The following is a 24,397-nucleotide window of genomic DNA, read 5'->3' as shown; positions in this document are numbered from 1 at the left end:
AAGGAAAAAAGAAAAAAGGGAGAAAGGGAGAAAGGTATGGTATGTGCTTGTCCTCCAAGTCAGCAGGGGGCAGCAATGCGATTATAGTCTGTATAACGGATGTGGATGTGTCATTCCAAACTCACATCACAACAACACACTGACACCTCAGCTGGATTTTCTGACCCGCTTGGGTCCCCCCAAAAAAGTCCAGCACCATCTCAAACTTCAGTGACAGGCTCATAAACACACCAAGAGGCTGTACGTGTATCGGACGGTGGGTTTATGTCGTAGAATCCGCAGGTTTTGGGTCCGGTTCGTTCCGCCCGAATCATGTCCTGCTGTCTGCTGGAGTTCGGCCGTGTCCAGGAGCTCAGACAGGTGCGAGAGTTTCTGTTCCCCAAGCACAACAAAGCCGGCCTGGAGGGAGAGAAAACACAAGCAGGTACTGTATGTAAAGTCCAGTTTGATGATGGTTCTCCTGCACTGCGTTTGGTCATTGATTTATGGGTGTCAGTACGGGTGTGTTGGATGATTGGTAAAGTTGAAAAGTGGATGTTGGGAGGTAAATGCAGAACAACACACTCATGGCAAGCTGTGTGTTTTGGGGTACGTTTAGATTTAATTACATAGATTTAATATAATTACACAATAATTCAAAACAGCATAATTTAACATGCTAAATCAAGCCTTAAGTAAAATATATAAATGCAGGAATACTTCTGTGAGAGTAGGTTTATAGTTAGGGGATATACAATAATCGTTTTATATATAATGGTAAAACCAATTATCTAATAAGTCAAAAAGATAATGTGTAAAAAGTGAATTGTTTGACTGTGATGCAGAATAACTTATTCACTCCCTGCAGAGAGAAAGAGAGAGAGAGAGGGGAAGGGAGGTGTGTTTGCCCTTGTGAATGAGTCATCCTGCAGAAAGATCTTGAAGCACATGACTCTGTTAGTGACAGTGAATGAATGAAAGATCAATGAAGAGAAGGACTGGAGAAGAAAAGGAAAATGACCTTGCATTCAAGATTCTGTCATGCGATTGGCAACTTGTGTCAAAACACTTGACTATAGCGATGCCGATGTGAGGGAGAAATGAGTATGCAGTGAATGAAAGATAGAGAGAAAAAGGTTAAGACTGTGTGCAAATTAAGCTCTCACTGAGGATGATGGGCCAGAATGAGCCATGTTTTATAGTGACTAGATTTATCCTAGCTGAGCACATCATTTTTTTTTCTCTAGAGAATGAATTAACGTGGGATGACTCGGACTGGGGCTCCTGGGAGAATCCTGACGGGAAAGAGGATGGAGCTCAGGTTTGTATTAAAGGATTGGTAGTCCCAGAATTGAAATGATGTAATTATGTACTCAACGAAATGCCATTCCAAACTTGTGTGTTCTTCTCCTAGGCTGAGGAGGAGGAGGAGCAGCAGCAGCAGCAAAGCGCCCCCTGGCTGCAGGACTGTGTGCTGTCTCTTTCGCCCTGCTCAGATCTACTGGTCATTGCTAGAGAACATAAAGCCACATTTCTCTCTGGTAAACACAGTACTGATTAATATCTTCTTTATTGCTGATTGGTTCTTGATTGGTATAACTCATATGTGAATTGATTGATTGGCAGCTAAGTGGCGGACAGCTGAAAGTGGGCAGGAGGAAATGGCCCTCGCTGTGACCTGGAGCGGAACGCTAACAGTTGAAGAGGGGTGAGAGACGGAAGAAGAGAGGGGAGGGTCAGAAATGAAAGGGTTTTGGGAAATAACATAAAGGGACTTTATCCCAAAGAAGAAAGGATGAGCACAAGACACAAATTAAAAAATAGACATAGAAAGTTAAGAGGCAGAAGAACAAAAATAATAAAGATAATGTTTTTATATTTTTTCACGGGTTCTCAATTCTCTTTTCTTTTCACAGCGAGTGTATCAGTAGTGTTATCTGTATTCCGTTGGCCAGCCAGAAGAGGTAACACACACACACACACACACAATCACACACCCTACACCTGTATAAACAGAGTTACTCTTTTACATACACTACCGTATAAATGTTTGGGCAAGGACCTTTTTCTGGCAAGTACACATTAAACAGACCAAAGGTGACAGTAAAGACTTTTTCAAATACATCTAATAGTTTGGATTTTCTATTCATCAGAGAATTCTGAAAATGTATACAAAATAATAAGCAGCAAAACTGTTTTCAACATTGATGATAATAAGAACAACAAATGTTTATTGAGCTTCAAATCAGCATATTAGAATGATTTCTGAAGGATCATGTGACACTGGAGGCTGAAGTAATGATGCAAATAATTCAGCTTTTCCATCACAGGAATATATTATATTTTAAAATGTATTAAAATGCAAAACGTTGTTTTAAGTTGTAATAATTTTTTAGAATACAAATAATTTTTTACTGTATTTTGGATCAAATAAATGCATCCTTGGTTAGCATTAGAGACTACTTAAAAAAATCATACCATTCCTTATCTTTTGAACATTAGTGTGCGTGTTCATTATCTGTTAATGTGTTTAGAAGTTCTACCGGCCGACCCGATTGGACCTGCATTGTGGTTGGATTCAGCTCAGGTTATGTCCGTTTCTACACAGAGGTACTGTGATGTTTTCTGACCTATACAATCACCAGCTAAATCTGACTCTTTAAGGCATTAATAATAAACAGTGTCATATGTCATATTTGATCAAAACCAGACCACTATCAGCAAAGCAGAAAATCCACTGGTCTAATCTATCATTTATTTTTGTGTGTGTGTGTATAGAGTGGTGTTCTTCTGTTGGCCCAGTTGTTGCATGAAGATCCTGTGCTGCGACTCAAATGTCGCACCTATGAGATTCCACGTCACCCTGGAGTAACGGAACAGGTACCAGTAACTCTTAGACTGACTGATGTGTTCATTTCTGCACAAAGCACTCGTTAGACAATTCTAATCATAGGTAGAAATTACACCTAAGCTTAAACAGTAGACCAAACTATTCTGATGATGTTTTGATTGAATGTTGAAATGTCTGTCTCTCTATCAGCATGAGGAGCTCAGTATTTTGTACCCAGCATCCCTGGTCACCATTGATGGCTTTAGTCTCTTCCAGTCTTTACGTGCCTGTCGAAACCAGGTTGCCAGAGGTAAGAGAGAGAGAATGAGAGTGCAGGTGTATTAATGTGTATCAGCTTTGACTAGATTATAGTGTGGCCAGTAGTGCCTTACATATTCTTATTTTGTCTTTCATATTTGTTTTCATCCCTTTTATTTCCTGTATCTGTCCCTTTGCCTTCTAGCGGCAGCAGCAGGAAGTGATGTCATCCAGCCTCCACCGCTGGCCTATAAGAAGTGGGGCTTACAAGATATGGACACAATTACAGACCATGCCAGCATTGGTAAAAGAGATTTATTTTATTTTATTCCTCTAAAAGTTTCTTTTTTTGAACAGAAAGCCACAGCGAGCACAGTAGAAAACCTGTTAAAATACACTATCGTTCAAAACTTTGGGGTCGGTAAGATGTTTAAAGAGGTCTCATGCTCATCAAGGCTATATTTTCTTTATTAAAAATACAGTAAATGTTTTAGAATATTACTAGAATTTAAAATATATGTTTATTATTTGTGTGTGTATGTATATATATATATATATATATATATATATATATATATATATATATATATATATATATATATATATATATATATATATATATATATATATATATTTTTTTTTTTTTTTTTTTTTTTTAATGTAATTTGTTCCTGTGATGGCATTGCTGAATTTTCACCATCATTACGCCAGACTTATCAGTGTCACATAATCCTTTAGAATTCATTCTAAAATGCTGATTTGCTGTTCAATAAGCATTTATTATTATTAGTATCAATGTTGAAAACAGTTATGCTGCTTAATATTTTTGTGAAAATGTAATATTTTGTGCAGGATTCTTTGCTGAGTAGAAAGCTATAAAGGAAACTGCATACATTTTACATGCAAACTCTATTGTAACCGTAGAAATCTCTTTACAGTCACTTTTGATCCATTTTAATGCATCCTTGCGGAATAAAACGTTATATATAAAAAATGTCTTTCAAAAAAATTCTTGCTGACCTCAAACTTTTGAATGATAGTGTAATGTCTGTCTCTTTTAGGTATTACTACTCTGAGTGTGTTCGACCAAATGAAAAATGCCTCTATTCTGGGAGGATATCATGCTTCAGTTAAAGGAAGCCCTCCTGCTATGAGTCAGTATATCACAGTGGGAGGAGGACCCTACACTGGCTTCTATTACGCTATAGAGGTACACACACTCACACTCACACAATTTTCTTTGGCCTATTTGTAGATGTTCTTGTTTATTATGGCTTTTTTTCCTCACTTCTATCTCAGGGAAGTTCTCAGCCTCTTCTCTCCCATGTGGCTCTGGCTGTGGCCAGCAAACTCACATCAGCTCTATTCAGTGCTGCCAGGTCTGTGTGTCTGGGTTATTTTAACTCTCGGCTCTCATTAGCACTGGCATGTTATGTTCAAGCTCATTCCATGTTTACTCATTCTTGGTCTCTGTCTCTCTTATTTTCCTCTATAGTGGTTGGTTGGGATGGAAGAGTAAAAATGAAGAGGAGTCAGTGCAGAAACAGAAGCCGAAGGTAGAGCCAGCCACAGCCCTTCCTGTTAGGTAAGTTCAAGAATAATTAATGCAATTTTATATTATTTATTTAAAAGCAGTTTCATATATGTCCTTGTTTTGTTCAATTGTTCAAGGTTGATATGAGATATAGAAAGTAACGAGTAATAAGTAATGCGATACTTTTTAGATTAAAACAGTAATCGAAATACACTGTACAAATCTGTTGCTTTTAAATGTGCTGTAGAAATACATTTTGATTTGACTTCACTTAACCAAACACTGATACACACCATACTAATTTAACACAATAATGCACAATAAAAAAAATTATTTCATCAGGTTCGGTCTTCCAGATTCTCGTCGACATGGCGAGTCTATCTGTCTCTCTCCATGTAACACTATGGCTGGAGTCACAGATGACTTTGGCAGAGTCACGCTGCTGGACGTGGCACGAGGCTTTGCTATCAGGATGTGGAAGGGTGAGAAGTGTAGCGCAACTAATGTAGTCTGATTTGTGTTTGAGATCAAGCATCTTATGAGCATGTTCCTATTATATTGTAATAGTGTGACAAACTAAATTTTAATTGGTGTGACTAATGCTTTAGTGAACTTAGTGCAAATGCTTGTCCATATGACTTTGTTGTTAAAAGCAAATTTTTGAAATAAATTATATTTTAGTTTTAAAAACTAAAAGCAGTCATCTGTGAATTGAATCTTTTAAACATAAAATATATATATTTTTGAAATATAATTAAGTATATACAATTATTATACAAATAAATAAAACGATATAAAACATGCTATATTATATTTTAATATTTAATGTAATATTTATGCATTTATAAAATATAATTTGCAATAATAGAAAATTCTTTATAATTACATATAAACGCTAGTGTTTTTGAGGTCTTTTTTTTAAAATAAATTCATATTTTTTAAAATAAAATATTTTTCTTTTTTAACTTGCTATCCATCAAAGAATCCTGAACTTGTTTTTAATTCAGTGTTTTATTTTAAGCAGCACAATTTTTTAAGATTTTTTTTTAAATTACTTAATTATTTCTGAAAGATCATTTGAAAATTTTAATTCAGCCTTTGCCATCAGGAATAAATTACATTTGAAAGGGGTGATGAATTGAGAAATCAACTTTCCCTTGAGCTTTTGATATATAAAAGGTCATGGTAATATAAGAATATCCTCTAAGTTTCTGAGCTGAAAACTTCCTTGTTAGTCAAAGAAAAGCTTTTATAGACACCCGGCCCAGCAAACGATCTTGTGCTTTATTCTTACGTCATAGCGCTACGAAACACACATCTACAGCACGTCTAATCCAGTAGCCCCGCACACCGACTCATGGAGGTGATCGGCTCACGCTGGTCAACAACAATAAACATGCCGAGGAAGATTAAGAAATTGCGCTATTCCCGGTTGTGGAAGAACACAGTTGCTGCATAAGCGTCCTTCGGATCCTAATATTAGGAATGTGTGGTTGAACTTTATTTTGAATGAAGTTCCAGCTCACGTGGGGAAGGCATGTTCACTTCATTTCACTGCAGAATCATTTGTAAACAAATCTCCGGTCGATGCTGGATTTGCATCCGAAAGAAATGGTACAGCACACTTATGCGAGTAAAACGTGTTTTTAATATGAAATAGTATTTCATTGTTATAGTTTTTTTTTTTTATGTGTACGTGTGTAACAGGAACATACATTTAGCACGCTAGACTCAGACACGTAAAAGCCCTGCAGGCCGATGAATCTCATTATATTCCGTTCTTGATCTGTGCTGTTGTCTCTCTTGATCGTTCTCGACTTGACATTTGAAGCGCGAGCACGTGTATGTGTGTGCGCGTGGTTCGCGCTTATATCGACTGATCTTGCGGGCTATTTGTAATATAAAAATAATAGTCCAGTCAATCGCGGGTGGATGAGAAATAAATAATTGTGTAGAAAATAGCCTATTACTTATTAGTTATGATGTTTTTGAATGCAAAAATCACACAAACATCATAAGTTGACCTCAGACAACAGTATTAAAAAAAGCCAGTTTATGACACCTTTAAAATATATTAAAATAGTAAATGTAGTAAAATAGTTGTTTTAAATTGGATTAATATCTCTTTTAAACAGTAGTGTATATTTTTTCTTAATGCCTGTATTATGTGTGTAGGCTATCGTGATGCTCAGCTCGGGTGGGTGCAGGTGTCTGAGGCTCCTGGAGAGAGAGATATAGCCACATCTCCATCTATGCCCCGCCGGCACGCCCAGTTCCTGGTGATTTATGCCCCACGAAGGGGGATTTTAGAGGTGTGGGGAACTCAGCATGGACCACGAGTAGGGGCTTTTACTGTAGGCAAACATTGCAGGTACACACTCGCACAAAATATGTAAAAAACATAACTATAATTCACAAATGCATATTCATTCATGATTCTCTCTTTCAGGCTGCTGTACGCAGGACACAGGTTAATGGGTGTAAATAGTGTAACCAGTCAGGGCTGGCAGATACACACACAGCAGGTGTGCCTATTTGATCCAGTTAATGGAGCCCTGAGAGCTATCACCATACCATTCCACCTGGCACTTAGGTACACATTCATACATAAATATTCATGAACACATGCACATTAATATAAAAAAAACCACACACATAATGCAGGTAAGCACAGATGTATGCGTTCTGTTTGTTGATCAGTGATAAGAAGAGTGAGCGGGCTAAAGACATGCACCTGCTGAGGAGACTCACCACTCTACTGAGGACCAGGGAGGTGGAGCCAGGTCAGACATGCCTCATTAATATTCATGAGAGACCATGCATACACATCAGAACACCATCAATCTGTCTTTTTTTAAGAACTATTACCAAGTGGTGGGCGATATGACCATATTCTTATTTCACTATTTGAGAAATTGTATTTTACAATAAAAATATTTATCACAATATTTTTATTTTGTGTTATTTTATCTAATTTCTGTTATTCAAATAAGCAAATTAGAAAAAATAGGACTAATACAATATAACAAAAAGATGAATTAATCAGATACAATAGGTTTAACGTTGTCGTTAGGCTGCTGTCACTTTAAGACCAAAGGCACGGATCCATTATACTGATACACATTTGTGATCACATGCTGAGAGACGCAGCTTTATGTGCACTTTTTGACATCGAGCACATCCCAAATTCGTGATCGCCCTCTAAGAGAGGCAGCTTTCTGTGTGCGCACTATGTTAGCATGAGCAACACACCGTGTTCCTTTTTTAGGATATATTGCACTTATAACTCTTCAACTCTTCATATTCTCATTCATGCGTTTCATCACTCTGAAGTGACAGTAGAACAGTTATGCATGTATATTTGCAATATACTTAATATAGCAAAATCTCTAACGATAGACATTTTATACTGTGGAAACGATATCGTCATAGCGCCCAGCTCTACTGCCCAATGTTGTGTTTTGGTTCTATTGCACTGATGTGTTTGAGTTCACCTTTGACTGACAGCTCTGCTTGAGAGTGAAGCACAAAGTGTGTTACTGGACATTAAACATCCAGCTATTAAGAAGCAGGTTAGTAAAATACACACACACCAAATATTCATTTATATATTTTGATAATTATCAAATAAAATATCTGATTGATTGACAGGCCCTGGAGTCACTGCTGTCCAATAAGAATGCACCAGTGTCCTGTTTGACCCATGTTACTCGTGCATTGTTAACTAGCCTGAAAGAACAAGGTATCTCTCTCAATCCTCAATGGGCATTATGTATTTTTCATATTTAAACACTTTGATCTGTTTTTCATGTGTCTTCGCATTAGATCCTGAAGCAGTGGATGAGTCGTTGCTGCAGTTTTGTTCATCTCAGCTCAAACTTCTCCAGCTCTATGCAGACGTTCAATTACTGCACACACCAGATACTTCACCCACAGAGCCAGAACATGTAACACATTCGCACAAACACTATCCAGTTAACCAAAGCTAATGTACTAAGATTTGAACTAATGGCTTCTACTCTCTGTACAGGTGTCATTTTCTGGCATTGAGGAGGATCTTGCTCGTGTTGGCTCAATCCTGCAACGATACACAGAGATCAACTCTCGGCCCTGCGTCTCTTTTGCTCAAGACTCTAGTGGGCCGCTGCCAGTTCGAACATTTCTGTCTCAGTTGGAATGGGTGAATGGAGAGCTCAGAGTCATTAAACAACCTGATACCGACTGGACCCAACTAGGTAAAACTAATCGCTGCTATGTGTTTATTTTTGATGTATTATTTTAATATTTTAAAGACCTCATGTGGTGAAAATCAAGATTTTAGTGTTGTTTATATCTCTGTGGTGTTTTTAATATATTTTAGCATGTCTAGATCATCTTAGGATACTGATTTTTAGAAGGCAGCTCTCTGACTCTAAAATGGCGAATAAGAACGTGGTTTGTGTAACCTTAGCAACACATTATTAGCTGTTTGATAACATAGTTAAGCCAAAGGCTTATCATATAAATTACAATCATGTGTCTGACATTTTAGAGAGATTGTAACAATAGATAAAAAAACACACCAACTTTCACATCAAAAACATAAATTAATCAATATTTCTACTTGCAATTGTGTAGTGTTTACCACAGTTGACCGAGTGGATCAGGTATTCCGAGCTGAGATTGAGTGGAGGAGCATCACTCTGTCATCATGTAAGCAGTTAACTGATGTGTTATTTTATGCTTTCAGGTAGTTTCCTGTTCTGGGGTTGTCTATCTGGACAGAGTCCTTTAGAGAGAGTGTGTCAGACTCTGCAGGAAAGTGGCATCAGCCCTCAGCAGCTACTGGTAAGATAAAGTAATGTGTGAAAAAAAATCAATGAAGGTCGGAATGATTAAAGAATATGAAAAATTGATTTCACAATGTGTTTCTGTGTTCTCTCTCTCTCTCTCTCTCTCTCTCTCTCTCTCTCTGGCAGTCTTTGCTCTTGTCAGTTTGGCTGAACAAAGAGAAAGAAGTACTGAAGTTCCCAGATGCCGTCTCACACCTGCACACGTTGCTGTCTACCCTCAGCTCCATGAAAGGTCTTTAACATTATCTGTAGGAGAGAGTGACCTTAGCTCCTCTATATTTTATCATGTTTATTAATATTTCAATTGTTTGCGTATCAGGAGCAGTAGATGAGTCATGGGACGGCCAGTGTGTCTCTCCCTGGTGGCAGCAGGTCCGCACAGCATGTGTTCAATCTGAAAGTGCGGCCTCCGCACTACTGGCTGCTCTAGTCGCGCATCGTGTAGCCAAGAATGCCATCACCAGGCTGGCAGAGAGCAAGGTGTGTGTGTGTGTGTGTTTTCTGTAGAATTGGTGCAGAGTTTAACTCACTCTCTCTCTCAAATTCAAAATCTTCTTTCTCTGAAAATTCTCTAAGATTTGTCTAAATTCTAAATCTTTCTCTCTCTCTGCAGTTTCAGGAGGGGTGGGAGTGTGTTTCTCTGGAGTTGGAGCAGTGGGTGGTGTGTATAAAGCAGTTGGAGGATGTTCTTGCTCTGCAGACACTGCTCTGTCTGCCATCTCCTCAGGGCTCTACTGGGGGCACCGTTACACGCTGCTCAGTTAAAACACTATTAGTGAGTGGCAGAGGTACATAAACACATGTACACACAATCTTAGGTCAGTAAGATAAAAAAAAAAAAGGATTTAATACTTTTATTCTGCAAGGATGCCTTAAATTGATCAAAATTGACAGTAAATATATTTTTTAAAGTAAAGATTAAAATCTTTGCTTTCATACCAGGTAAAAGGCAAATGAGTGATCATGTTGTTTCCATATTTTCAATTTTGTATTTTAGGTGGTGTAGCAGACTGCGTTTCAAAATTGATCTTCAGACAGGGTGTGTCTCCAGATACCTTGAGGAAGATCCTTCAACGGAGGGGAGAGAATGAACCCACTGAGCAGCCCTTTCAGCAAGGCAGGGAGGAGAAACTGGAGGGTAATTGTGGAGATTCTTGATCATGTGACTTAGATGATAGATCATTTAAAATTCTTCCATGGTGGTTTCTATTTATAAAAGTTTCTTTCAGCCACCTATTTTGGTATTGACTAAAGCACGTGTGTATGTGTGTTGTCTCAGAGCTGCTGGAGTGTGTGTGTCAGCGGTTTCCAAACTCTTTGTCTCCTGATGTGCTGTTTGCTCACTGTAGCTGGGAAAATGTGGTCCAGTGGAACAAAGACCCAGAGGTAAAGACTTTGAACAGTCTCAGAGCTTTCTTATAATAGCAAACCAATAACCAGTACTTATTTACATCTTAAAAATAAATACTGGAACCAAATTACTTTTGTTTTTGTTAATTTACAGTAATTAGTTTTTCCAAAAATTGCTTCTAAAAGTAAAAATAAATTGTTAGTGGAGCAGTAAAGTAACGGTAATTCCTTGTGAATCGCTATTCAGTAATACTGGAGAAACATGACCAAATCACAGGGGACGATTCATCTCTCTCTCTTTCTATTTAGGTGGGACAGTACTTAGAGTGGTCAGTGGACTTTTTGAAGATGATCTCCAGTCCTCACATTCAGTTGGGTAAGAGTAACTTGACATGTATGGACTAAATGAAAACAGCTTCTTCACAACAGAAGGATTTCCATATGATAACTCTCTCTCTTTGCATTATGCCCTTTCCTCAGGTGTCTCTGCTATGATGTGGCAGACCTTCATAGTCAAGCGGTTTTCAGCTGCAGCCTTCCTAATGGAAAAGGTTTGTGCGTCCGTGTACTGTGGCTCTTTGTGTGCTGTGATTTAAGATACAAAAATTGACGTGCATGTGTTGATTTAGGTGGGAAAGGCACCTAAAGACCGGCTGTGCAGACGGGTAAGAGAAGACACAAAGAATGAATTCACTTTAGATCTATTTCATTCGAATTAACGTGCATGTGTGTGTGTGTTTAGGATGTCGGAATGGGAGACGCAGCCGTGAGAAGTTTCCTGGGCTCCTGCGTGCAGTTATTGCAGGCTCTGATGGAGGTCTCATCTTCCTCTTTTTTCCCTTCCTTTCCTTTTTTCTCCAAAGTAAGGACTGATCGAACAGTGGATGCATGGGTGGAAGCATGCATATAAGTCATAGTGGCTTTTTCAATAATGTCTAGCATATTATGGGTTGAAATAAAAGCGTGATATATATTCTAAACTTCTTTTCTCTCTCAGGCGGATTCAGGGGTGGAGGAAGTGTCTGCTCCAGATGTGTCTGTGGAGGAAGTGTGGGCCAGTGCTGAGGGTCCAGTGTCTATTGTTGAGTTAGCTTTGGATCAGAGATCCGTACACTACCCCCTCATTCAGCATCACTGTGTGTTAGCGTCACTGCTGCATGCCGCCATGACCTTCTCCCTGCGCCTCAAACCACTCAGTCTGTTTGACAGCAAGGTAAAAACATAAGACAACAAAAACACTATTCGATTATACATTTATTAGGGCTGCACAATTAATCGAAACCATGTGCAATTTTGCGAAGGTTGTGATTTATATTTTATGCGCAGCTTGTCAGTGAAGCACGGCTCTGTGGTCTGTAAATGCTGCTCCATCTGAAAGCCAGAGGGAGCTCTCACGCAAAAACTCCAAACATGCCCCGCAGAAGTACGATTACGCACGTCATTCCATGAAATCCCTATGGGCATCATACTATTACTGTAGATGAATAAACAGATTGAAACGCTTTGATTGATTAAACATAATGAACAATTAACACATGGCTATGACAATATATGGTTTATCTGGGTTCTTCAAGCCTTCCCAGCAGCATTTACTACTGATTACAGAGCCATGTTTCACTGATAAGCTTCTCATAATTTTTTTTTAAATTTCATATTCACACTAAGCCAAATCGTTTTAAACGTGATTTTGGGTTAATTGCAATTAATCATGCAGCCCTAGCAATTATACATGCACACCTTACCAAAACATGAGTGACGGTGAAGTGATTAGCCACGGTTCTTATGTGGGTGACTCAAGTTCGACTCGCATAACTTGCACTGATCCAATTATTTCGAGTCACACTGTTATGTGTCACCATGAAACATTTATTTTATGTTGCAGTTTTTTTTCTAAATGATTTATCATTGCCCACCATTATAACCTCCCCTTCCTTTTTCAATTACATCTGTTCTTTGATGATGTGCTCACCAGCTCAAGGACTGAACAATAATCCATCACTTCCAGCAGACTGTCACACGAAATCAGAGCAATTAGCAAACAACAACGAGCTAATCTGGGTTTTTCTTGTTGGATATGCACTTTCACTTAGTACTTTTCCCTTTAATACATTATTTTTCTGTCATCTACAGGGCAAGAATGCATTTTTTAGAGATTTGGTGTCCGTTCAGTTGCTGCCCAGTGGAGATATGGACCCCAATCTGGTGGCTGTGAGACAAGAAGTGAGTAAGCTCTACTCTACATTCGCAAAGAATTTTGAAACATTGCACAGTGTGCAGGACTCAATACCCACACCACCACACCTGTCCCTAACTTTACCCTTAAATTGACCCACACCACCACACCTGTCCCTGATTTTACCCTTAAACTGACCCACACCACCACACTTGTCCCTGACTTTACCTGTAAACTGACCCACACCACCACACCTGTCCCTAACTTTACCCTTAAACTGACCCACACCACCACACCTGTCCCTAACTTTACCCTTAAACTAACCCACACCACCACACCTGTCCCTAACTCTACCCTTAAACTAACCCACACCACCACACCTGTCCCTAACTTTACCCTTAAACTAACCCACACCACCACACCTGTCCCTAACTCTACCCTTAAACTAACCCACACCACCACACCTGTCCCTAACTCTACCCTTAAACTAATCCACACCACCACACCTGTCCCTAACTTTACCCTTAAACTAACCCACACCACCACACCTGTCCCTAACTTTACCCTTAAACTAATCAACACCACCACACCTGTCCCTAACTCTACCCTTAAACTAACCCACACCACCACACCTGTCCCTAACTCTACCCTTAAACTCATCCACACCACCACACTTGTCCCTAACTCTACCCTTAAACTAACCAACACCACCACACCTGTCCCTAACTCTACCCTTAAATTGACCCACACCACCACACCTGTCCCTAACTCTACCCTTAAACTAACCAACACCACCACACCTGTCCCTAACTCTACCCTTAAACTAACCCACACCACCACACCTGTCCCTAACTTTACCCTTAAACTAACCCACACCACCACACCTGTCCCTAACTTTACCCTTAAACTAACCAACACCACCACACCTGTCCCTAACTCTACCCTTAAACTAACCCACACCACCACACCTGTCCCTAACTCTACCCTTAAACTAATCCACACCACCACACCTGTCCCTAACTCTACCCTTAAACTAACCCACACCACAACACCTGTCCCTAACTTTACCCTTAAACTGACCCACACCACCACACCTGTCCCTAACTCTACCCTTAAACTGACCCACACCACCACACCTGTCCCTAACTTTACCCTTAAACTAACCCACACCACCACATCTGTCCCTAACTCTACCCTTAAACTAACCCACACCACCACACCTGTCCCTAACTCTACCCTTAAACTAACCCACACCACAACACCTGTCCCTAACTTTACCCTTAAACTGACCCACACCACAACACCTGTCCCTAACTTTAGCCTTAAACTGACACACACCACCACACCTGTCCCTAACTTTACCCTTAAACTAACCCACACCACCACACCTGTCCCTAACTTTACCCTTAAACTGACCCACACCACCACACCTGTCCCTAACTTTACCCTTAAACTAACCCACACCACCACACCTGTCCCTAACTTTACCCTTAAACTAACCCACACCACCACACCTGTCCCTAACTCTACCCTTAAACTAACCCACACCACCACACCTGTCCCTAACTTTAGCCTTAAACTGACCCACACCACCACACCTGTCCCTAACTTTAGCTTTAAACTGACCCACACCACCACACCTGTCCCTAACTTTACCCTTAAAGGGGTACTTCAACGCTGGGAAGATGAATCTGTATTTAAACTGGGTCATTAATGTATTAGAAATGTGAAATTAGTTTTTAATTTGGTGCTTTCTAGACTGAGAAAAGACAAAAAAATTATTTTTGTCTCATGGGGATGAAAGACAACAATTCCCAGAATGCCTCGCTGCCCTACGAGGCCACTCCCAGAGCCACCTACTAGATTACTGGATCACTTTCACTTTCCCACTGCCACTGCGTTCATTTTCAAAATCAGTTCAGTTAGAGAACAGACACCACAATTAAAAACTTAATGTGTCTGTTCAATTTAATGTGATTTAGCCACTGAGGGTGTCACAGCCCAAACACTTCAGGAGTCAGATTACACTGACAGTCATGGATGAGCTCGTGATGAGAGCTGAGGTAAACGTGACCGCGCTCGCGGCGTATATTCACAGCGCATGTTCAGTCTGGGAAGTTTTCAGTTCATGCCTTTGGAAGCTTAACTTTCATAGGAATTAATTTGAGAAGTTGAAACACTCACTTTGCTCCGAACCGGCTCCGTTTACATGAATGCCTGCAGCTGCGAGCTGAGCTGTAAGTGCGACCCCAACCCCCATGTGCGGGTTGAAAACGTGGAAATGGTTCCCTCTGCTGGCTGTGGTCTTCAGCCTCTGGCCAAAAATTCCTCCGATGAGGCAAATTGACGATATTTGCGTCATGGGAGGAATTTTTCCAGAAATAAAATGCATGAGGAGCACAATCATTTGAATATGGGTTTCTACTGATACAAAGCCATATGCTAATCGCTGAAGTAACCCTTTAAACTGAACTGTATCCCATTTTGACATCAGCAAAGGTTTTGTAATACAATATGAACACAATAAGTACATTGTACTTATTTTTTATGTAAGTACATACTAGAAGACCCACCTAATATAAAATGAGACTGAAGTTTTCTTTTATAGTCTGTCTAACATGCCTCTTTGTACAGTGACAGTGAAATGTTGACCAAATATAAACAAAAAAATTCTTGGATAACAGGTCGTAAGATGTTTAAGCTCACCTCTGAAACAAAAGATGTACTCAAATGGTTAGTTTACCCAAACATTCTGCCATCAGTTTCTCACCCTCATGACACAAATTGAGATACAGTGGGGCAAAAAAATATTTAGTCAGCCACCAATTGTGAAGTTCTCCCACTTAAAAAGATGAGGGAGGCCTTTAATTTTCATCATAGGTACACTTTAACTATGAGAGAATGAGGAAAAAAAATCCAGCAAATCTGATTTTTAAAGAATTAATTAGCAAATTATGGTGGAAAAAAAGTATTTGGTCAATTACAAAAGTTAATCTCAATACTTTGTTATATACCCTTTGTTGGCAATGACAGAGGTCAAATGTTTTTTGTAAGTCTCCACAAGGTTTTTGCACAATTTATAGTAGTTTTGCCCATTCCTCCATGCAGATCTCCTCTAGAGCAGAGATTTTTTGGAGCATCCTGGCCAAAATTGACCCATTGGCCTGACCATCATTGCCTCCAAATCATCCCCATACATTGATTGGCTTTATCAATCTGTCTCCTCTCCACCAATCAGCTGGTGTGTGTGGTGGGCGTTCAGGTGCAATATGGCTGCTGTCCTATCATCGAGGTGGATGCTGCACATTGGTGGTGGTTGAGGAGATTCCCTCTTCTATATGTAAAGCGCATTGAGTGCCTAGTAAAGGGCTATATAAATGTAACTAATTATAACTAATTGTTTTGGAGCTGTTGCTGCACACAGAAAAATAGGGTGTCAAAATTGTACCTTTAGCTTGTCGCTGGGGCAGTACCCTTAAAAGGACATCTTTGTACCTGTTTTACTCCTAAAAGGTGCATATTAGTACCTTTAAGTACAAATGCGTACCTTAAGGTACTACTATGAACCTTTTTGTGGTAAAAATGGTACAACGTTGTTCTTTTAAGGGTACTGCCCCAGTGACAAGCTGTTGTACTCCTAAAGGTACAATTTTGACACCCTATTTTTCTGTGTGTGGGCAACACAGATTTTCAACTCCCTCCAAAGTTTTCGGAACCACATATAGGTAGAAATGTCATTGCAACTTTCAAGGCCCAGAAAGTTAGTAAAGACATTGTTAAAATAGTTCATGTGACTAGTCTGACTACAGTGATTCAACCTTAATTTTATGAAGTGACGAGAATAATTTTTGCATGCAAAAAAACTAATATAACGACTTTATTCAACAATCTCTTCTCTACAATGTCATTCTCCTACGCTATTCACGTAGTGTTAACAGTGCAACGCTTCCAGGTTTCAATTCAGAATGCTAACTCATTATTGCTATGTCACGTGAGCTAGCCAATAATGAGCCCGGCGTTCTGACACTGTATTACTGTGCGCAGTTCCTGATGAACGTGTTAACAGGCTGGGTGAAGGTTTTAGCTGAAGCTGAGGAGAACGGCGTGAAACACAGTGGTGCTGAAGACATGTGGCCGTCCGTGTGTATGGAGCTCTCATCTCTACTGCAAGTCAATACTGACATACTATGCAGACACCTCGTTTGTGAGCTCTACAACCAGGGCCTGGACCTGAGGGCAGAGGAGGTAACGCGCACACACACATTTGTTCACAGAAGTGAATTACATTTTCTTTTCTTGGTTTTATAATCTTGTGTTTTCTTTATTGTTTGTGTGTGCACTTTTTCATTTATTTTCCTTCTATCGTTATCCCTCAGGTGATGATGGAGGTGCAGGACAAGGATGTTTTGGGCTCTCAATTGCTGGTGTTGATTGGTCAGAGACTCTCTTTCTCCCTACTCCACTCCCAGTCACAGACCAAACCCCAGATGGAGTTGCTGGCCCGTCTGCCTCCCACCCTCTGCACCTGGCTGAAGGCTATGGTAAGAATACACGGGCTGCAGTTCGCCAATCTCTTCCCGTCTTATTCTCACCTGTATCATGGTTTGTGTGTTTTTAGGACCCCAGTGAGCTGCGCTGCCCTTCAGTACCTCTGTCTCAGAGCAGTCGACTAATCAACAAAGTCATTGAGATGCTCCCCGAAAACCACGCCCAGTATAGCCTTGCCCTCCACCTGCTGGAGGCTGTGGACTCTTTACATGAGGAGCCCTGATACAGAGAAATGCATTGGAGAGAGAATGAGAATCATGTTTATTTTAATTTTATATTCCAGTCAAAATCCTTCCCAGGAGCCCCTAGACCTGGAAAACCATCCAGTCAGCAGTCTAAATAAATGCATCATCATCAATAATCTGCTTCATTTAGCAGGCTTTAATGTCTTTTCCAAACTGTCACTAAAATAACATATCGAGGACACTAGCACCTTTAGGGGATGTGCTATCCCACAATGCCTGTGCACATTGAACGTGGCACGAATAAAGGGCCTGGAGTCTCTAGTGTCTAGAGTGTTATTAGAATAAAAACTGTTATTCATGTACAGTAGTCCTGTAATTAAAAGAAGGGCATTCTTTACAAGGAAGCCTTAAAATAATATTGTGCTATAATCAGTGTAATCAAAACATTACAGTATATTAAAACCATGAGGGGTATATTTTCTATTTCAAAATTCTAGATGTTCTCGTTCATTTATTCTGCCAATTAAATGTGTCTGCCATGTCACATTGATGCTGTTTATTAGTGAACAAGCACTAAAATGTCATCTGTTAATGTATGTGTTAATTTTAAATGTACAACTTTAGGTGTGGTTGCAAGGCGAGACGAAAGAAAGACTTCCCTTCTGTAGTGCTGACCTTTTATGCAGTCCTGTACCAGCTGTGCCTGGCTGCTCCTAATACAACGTAAACCATAATACCAAAAATAAAGACGATTTTTGAGAGCTGTTGTGTAGCTAATTGTCCCTATAGTTGATCAATTGGGAATTGCCTTAATGTGGGGTATTGTAGGAAATATGATTCATGTCCAATTTCCAGAGTACAAATACAAATTGAGAGGGAATTTATGCCCAGTCTGATTCCAGTTTCCCTGAGTAAAGGCAATATACAATTTCCTGCTAGAAAACTAATGTTTTGCTATCAGCTTTTCCTACCTACACATTTCCAAGTAGGAAATTATTGTAATATATTGCCTTAATTTGGGAAATTGGAATCAAACTGCAATCAGACTAGGCATAAATTCCCCCTCAATTTGTATTACCTGGAAATGTGCGTTTCCTAGTTGGAAATTATTGTAATTAATTGCCTTTACTCTGGAAATTGGACATAAAACACTGCAAATCCACTTCTTCCAGCCTGATGATCTGACCAGTATGAGAAATGACAGGATCAATCTACCGGTTCCTGATAATCCAGAGAGATTTAACTCTCTTCCCTGCGTTCTGGGTTCAGGTTTTAACTTAGGAACACAATGCTGGGATGTGAAGGTTAAAGGGTGTTTGGGCTGGATTCTTGGATCAACTTCAGTATCAAACCAGAGAAAGATGTGATGTCTGGAGAGGGCAGTACAGATGCTCTTTGGGTTCCCGTTTTCCTATTAATCAGGATCCTGAGATGATGATTTAATGAAGGTATTTTTGGTGCAAAACAACTGAACACGTGTGAGAGTGGAATTTGTAGATGTAGAGCATTTGGAGTTAGTTGTGTAGCAATAAATTTGAAGTCAGAGGAAAAAAAACTTCAAGGAGTTGCCTCACCTACAAACACAATACAACAGTTACACCTTCACTGCAGGTGCACAAATCCTATTATACCAATCATACATTAAGAAACTCATATGCTCACAATTTTGCTACAGTTGCTGCAGTGAAGCAACTATTTTTCTAACAAGGAGGAGATTTGAGCTTTAGCTTTAATTTCTACATTTTCATTACTTTGTTTCACACCAACATGAATAGTTCTGCATCTGGGCGAGCTTTTGATATCACACCTTTACTTTCTGCTCTCTGCTGTGCAGATTCCGATCCAGATGTCACTACAGACTCCCAAATCTGCGCAAGATGTCAGTAACATATTTGAACCTCCGCAGGCTTCAAAACCTTCCGTGGAAGCGAATCGTCCAATTTTTTTTAACGGTCTATGGGCTGCATACAAGTGATGTGATGTTCGGCACAGGCTTTGAAGCATGTATCAAAAAACAAAACATGAGTGTTACATAATAATTGAGAAAACACCTTAATCTCTTATCCCCATTTAATATACACAAAAGTACAGAGCACAAAAACGATAGAAATGAAGAATCCCTTTATTACAGATAATGTTTAGTTCATAATTGTCAGAAATTTCTTTAGGACAAATATGTGCAAAGGTTTAGTATGGTCGCATAGAACAGAATCTCAACGTACAACTCTTGCCTGCCAGCCAGTAAACCAGTGACCAGAAAAATAGAGGGTACCTCTAAAATATAGTAAAAAGCAGTATCTAGAGTGGTTAGAGATGGAGACAGATGTCTTAGTTATCCTACAGGTGCATTCGATGATAAGGGGAGTCAGTATTTTGGGATGACAGACGGTTTCAGTAACTGCGACCGAACAATGTGTAGTGCTGAGCAGGCTCTTTGCCGCTGACACACATCTGACCAGCCTGCAGTGTCTTCAGGGGCTTGAAAGGAATACACAGACTCTTGGCTCCCATTGAAGGTGCACCAGGCTCCAGGTCTTGATCCCTGAAGACAAAGGAAAAATGTTTGTTAAGGGTACCCACATCTAGCTTGTCTTTCCTCCCTGAATTTATAAATGAGATTATTATAATGTCTAGTATTGCATTAGTATCCTTCTCATGGGCATATATTATATGGCTAATTTTATCTGTAAAAGAAAACATGCCTAATAATTCTGCACACCTGAATACAAGGTGTTTTTACAGCCTTCATTAACAATTACACATCACTTATAAATTATTAAATACCAAATTAATAGCAGTTATTAAGATTAATGTGGCTTGGAATTGGTAAAATGTGCCTGGAAAATAAATATGATCAGAAAATCAATGTGCCTAATAATTCTGCACACAGTGTACAGAAGCTGCCTTTATATTATATTTATATAAATACTTCCATTGCATATTTGGGTTTTTTGGGCATTGCAATACACATTAGGTAACTAAACAATGGTCATCTAGGAAACCGAACCAAAAGCATAGTCTCTTACTTGGCTGTTGTCTTCTTAATCCAGTCCTCACACTCAATGCCTCCACAGAAAGGAATCTGTACGATCTGTGAGAAATTACATAAATTAGGCACATTTCGAAAATTAACTGTATTCAAAGAGCCAAGATCCACACAGTGTACTTACCCTTCCCTGGTCCAGATCCTTCTGGAATTGTTCCATCGTATCTGCCACAACCATGTGTTTGTTCAGATCATCAGAGGCCCTGTGACGAGTTAAAAATAGTGAATCATTCTGCCTCTGATGGAAATGGAAAATCTCAAATGTAGTGATAATAGGTGAAGAACTAGAAAGCAGGTGTTTGTTTGTACCGTTTAAAGAGATTGTTCTGGATCTCTTCCAGAAGGTTTAGTATTCTCTTCTCTGCGTCTGCCTCTGGCACGATGACTTTCTGTCCCGTGTCTCTTCTTACTGCTACAAACTGGCCCTGTTTTAAGTCTTTTGGCCCAACCTCCAACCTTATGGGCACACCCTGCATTCAGAAAACAGGAAGTCAGACAAAGCCTTTGTGCTTTGGTGGTAAAGTTTGTGCAATTAATCGAAGTTTAGTTTTGATTTAAATTATGAAAACACCATAATAGAGATAAAGCAATTATTGTGTAACCGGCATCATTGCAAAAACTCCAGAAATGTTACAGTACACTGGATCCATGCATTAGGCCTCGCTGTGGACTATGTCACTAATGTTACAAAAGAAAAACTTGTCTATAACTTTAGTAGCTTTTAAGGGATAGTTCACCCAAAAATGTAAAAATAACCCCATGATTTACTCATCGTCAAGCCATCCTAGGCGTATATGACATTCTTCTTTCAGATAAAAATTTTTTTGAAGCTCAAAAAAGCACATCCATCCATTATGCAAGTAATCCACACAGCTCCAGGGAGTTAATAAAGGCCTCATGAAGCAAATCGATGGGTTTGTAAAATAAAGACATCCATATTTAACACGTTATAAAGTAAAATATTTAGCTTCTTCCAGACCACCTTCTGTATTCAACTTACGAAAAAAAACAAAAAAACTTTTAGAACTGCGAGAGGCATTGAACTTTCTTTGTAAGTTGAATATGGTACGCGGCCTGGAGGAAGCTAGATATTTTACTTTATAAAGTTTTAAATATGGATATTTTTCTTACACAAAACGACCGATTAGCTTCAGAAGGCCTTTATCCCCCGGAGCCGCGTGGAGTATTTTTATAATGGATGATGCACTTTTTTGAGCTTCAAATTTTGGGCCGCCATTTTAATGCTTGGAAAAGCAAGGATTTTCCGATTGTATTCGTCTGAAAGAAGAATGTCACATTGATGTGTAATACATTTTTGGGGGAACTATCCCTTTAATAAAAATCTTTGCATATATAATTAATACAGTCAATACACAACATAATTAATACAGGCTATGCTGTCTGCAATCAAAATTGGTATCAAGAATAAAGAAATTTCACTCATATCCAAAAATGTTACATCATAGCAACCTTTTTCCAGAGATATATATATATATATATATATATATATATATATATATATATATATATATATATATATATATATATATATATATATTAGGGGTGTAACGGTTCACAAAATTCACGGTTCGGTTCGATACGATACACTGGTGTCACGGTTCGGTTCGGAACGGTTCGGTATGTTTTAGATACAGCAAAAATAAAAAATTGGCAGAAATTACCTTTTTTATTATTATTTTATTAAAACTAACAAAGTATGATTTTTTGTTGTTGTATGATTTTACCCATCTTCTATGTAGTTACAGGAATAAGACATTAGCTCTTTACATTAGCGTGTGCGGTGCGTGTTGTGTTGCGTGTGCGTTGCAGGAGCCCCACACCCTGTAGTGCTTTACATATGCTGCGTTTGCAGTCCGCAACTGATCCGCTGTTGCATATCACAAACACAGCATTTATTCATTATTTTTTATTTAAAATCCAAAAGTTTTTACTAAACATGCCTCGTCAGAATTCCAATTTTCTTTGTTTACTCTTTAATAGAAGTCAGGTTAAGTAGCCTACTACATTTAAACAACATTTTATTAAATTCATTTATTCATATTTATATACTTTAGATTTAGCTCACACAAGTGGCAAAACATTTAAACATAGTTTATAGCCTTAAATCACAAACATTTTAAATTAGAAACTTACAATAGTCTATTCAAAAACAGCCGACTCTAGTCTTTACTTTCGTTTTTACACCCTTTTAAAAGAAATCCTGCAGGTCAAAAAGAACTTTGCTTTTCACCTCCAAGAAAGTACGAGTGCTCTCCATAATGGCACTTTTTTTTTAACCTAAATGCCAGGGTGTCGTTTTGTTGCTTTACTTGAGAAAAAAAAAGCCATGTGTTGACTTTGAAACAAGAGTATATTTTAAATGAGATGCATCTGTGGTGAAATTACTAGATTTTCGCGTCAGTACATGTTTATTTTAATGCGAACAATGTTCTATCACTTTAATGCAGCAACGCAGCGCAGCAAAAAAATAGACTCGGTACGAAAACGATCCGCCGCACTGCTGCAGACGTAACGCTCCTGGAACAGACTGACGGACAGCACCCGCGTGCAGTTTGAAAGCTGTCATCCGTTAACATGGGTACGGAAAAAAAATACGCACCGCACACGCACTGCAGACGGAGTATGTGTGAAACGGGCGTTAGGTCTCATATCCGCGGCTATAAATGGACCACTCGCCGCGGTGATGTCTTTTGCCATTTGAATAAGTTGGAAATGTCTGTCTAAATGCTGCGGGGATAGTTTGTGGGATAGTTTGTGGCTGTTTCTCCTTTTTATCGTCTTGTTGTCGGCTTTGATTGACATGACATGAATTATTCCCGCTGCTGTACCATCAGCAAATGCGACATACCCTTGTTTTTAAATCCATCAATCTTGCCAACACCGTCATAGCTTACCAAGAATCCAAAGTTCACCCAAACACCAGACCTGTTGGTTATTGGAGGATCTTCTATTTCTGGTTTGTTAAACGCAATAGCCATTTTGCCACGAGCATTCAGCGCGTAGCCTACTGAGTAAGCGAGCACCTGACTGAGCAGCCTAAAACATATTTGGTGTTTTTTTTTTTCTTTCACTTCGGCGGTGTCAGGGGCATTGCCTGTTATGTCGTTTTGGTTATTGGGCTACCTTGTTGAACGCATATTATTATATTTCACACACTTTTTTATTTTCCAAATCTAATTAATTAGTCCAAGAACCGTTCGGTACATAATGCGTACCGCGTACCGAACCGAAAGCCTCGTACCGAACGGTTCAATACGAATACGCGTATCGTTACACCCCTAATATATATATATATATATATATATATATATATATATATATATATATATATATATATATATATATATATATATATATATATATATATATATATATATATATATATATTTGCCATAATCAAGCAGCCCTAATTGGTGTGATTATGCTGAGATGGAGAACATCCATACCTTCAGCTCCCAATGATTGAACTTCCAGCCAGGTGAGTAGTTATCACGCAGATCGGCCTTGACTCTGACATTGGCCTCCTGTAGTCTGGAGAGATACTTTGAGCACTGGGCCAACAGAAGGTCTTTCTCTGCTTCTGGCAGAGTGGCTGTGATGCCACAAGGAATGATGACGACCTGCAAATTAGAGTGTAAGTT

General features: G+C 39.1%; 2 protein-coding genes across 4 annotated transcripts in view; one reads left to right on the top strand and one right to left on the bottom strand.

The window, feature by feature from the left end:
* The first annotated feature begins 93 nt into the window (after positions 1-93).
* On the top strand, positions 94-18,450 carry rab3gap2 (RAB3 GTPase activating protein subunit 2 (non-catalytic)). 2 transcript variants are annotated; one of them, XM_067455429.1, is made up of 35 exons: positions 94-424; positions 1,227-1,300; positions 1,394-1,520; positions 1,606-1,687; positions 1,896-1,943; positions 2,514-2,589; positions 2,758-2,859; positions 3,020-3,119; positions 3,273-3,371; positions 4,129-4,277; positions 4,367-4,446; positions 4,563-4,652; positions 4,944-5,083; positions 6,777-6,972; positions 7,051-7,194; positions 7,302-7,384; positions 8,109-8,173; positions 8,253-8,343; positions 8,427-8,548; positions 8,632-8,836; positions 9,331-9,428; positions 9,560-9,665; positions 9,753-9,913; positions 10,047-10,221; positions 10,431-10,571; positions 10,713-10,819; positions 11,093-11,159; positions 11,264-11,334; positions 11,413-11,448; positions 11,526-11,600; positions 11,781-11,996; positions 12,914-13,003; positions 17,001-17,201; positions 17,333-17,497; positions 17,575-18,450. In XM_067455429.1, exons 1-35 carry the CDS (start codon positions 313-315, stop codon positions 17,725-17,727), a joined length of 4,047 nt encoding a protein of 1,348 aa, XP_067311530.1. In that variant the 5' UTR covers positions 94-312; the 3' UTR covers positions 17,728-18,450. The 2 variants fall into 2 exon arrangements, with proteins under 2 accessions (XP_067311530.1, XP_067311529.1); XM_067455428.1 differs by having other exon boundaries at positions 11,526-11,645.
* Positions 18,451-19,793: 1,343 nt separating this feature from the next.
* The window catches only part of eprs1 (glutamyl-prolyl-tRNA synthetase 1), a 36,793-nt gene continuing 32,189 nt past the window's right edge, over positions 19,794-24,397 (bottom strand). For both annotated transcript variants that reach the window (XM_067455426.1, XM_067455427.1), the window contains 5 exons: positions 24,203-24,376; positions 21,045-21,205; positions 20,860-20,938; positions 20,716-20,780; positions 19,794-20,231 (listed from right to left, as the gene is read on the bottom strand). In XM_067455426.1, coding sequence (XP_067311527.1) covers positions 20,081-20,231; positions 20,716-20,780; positions 20,860-20,938; positions 21,045-21,205; positions 24,203-24,376 — 630 coding nt within the window. In that variant the 3' untranslated portion in view covers positions 19,794-20,080. The remainder of the gene's footprint in view (positions 20,232-20,715; positions 20,781-20,859; positions 20,939-21,044; positions 21,206-24,202; positions 24,377-24,397) is intronic.

This window comes from Pseudorasbora parva, chromosome 10 (assembly GCF_024679245.1).
Source record: "Pseudorasbora parva isolate DD20220531a chromosome 10, ASM2467924v1, whole genome shotgun sequence".
NCBI lineage: Eukaryota > Metazoa > Chordata > Actinopteri > Cypriniformes > Gobionidae > Pseudorasbora > Pseudorasbora parva.
Note: the sequence above shows the minus strand (reverse complement) of the source record. Positions and strands in the feature narration are given on the sequence as shown.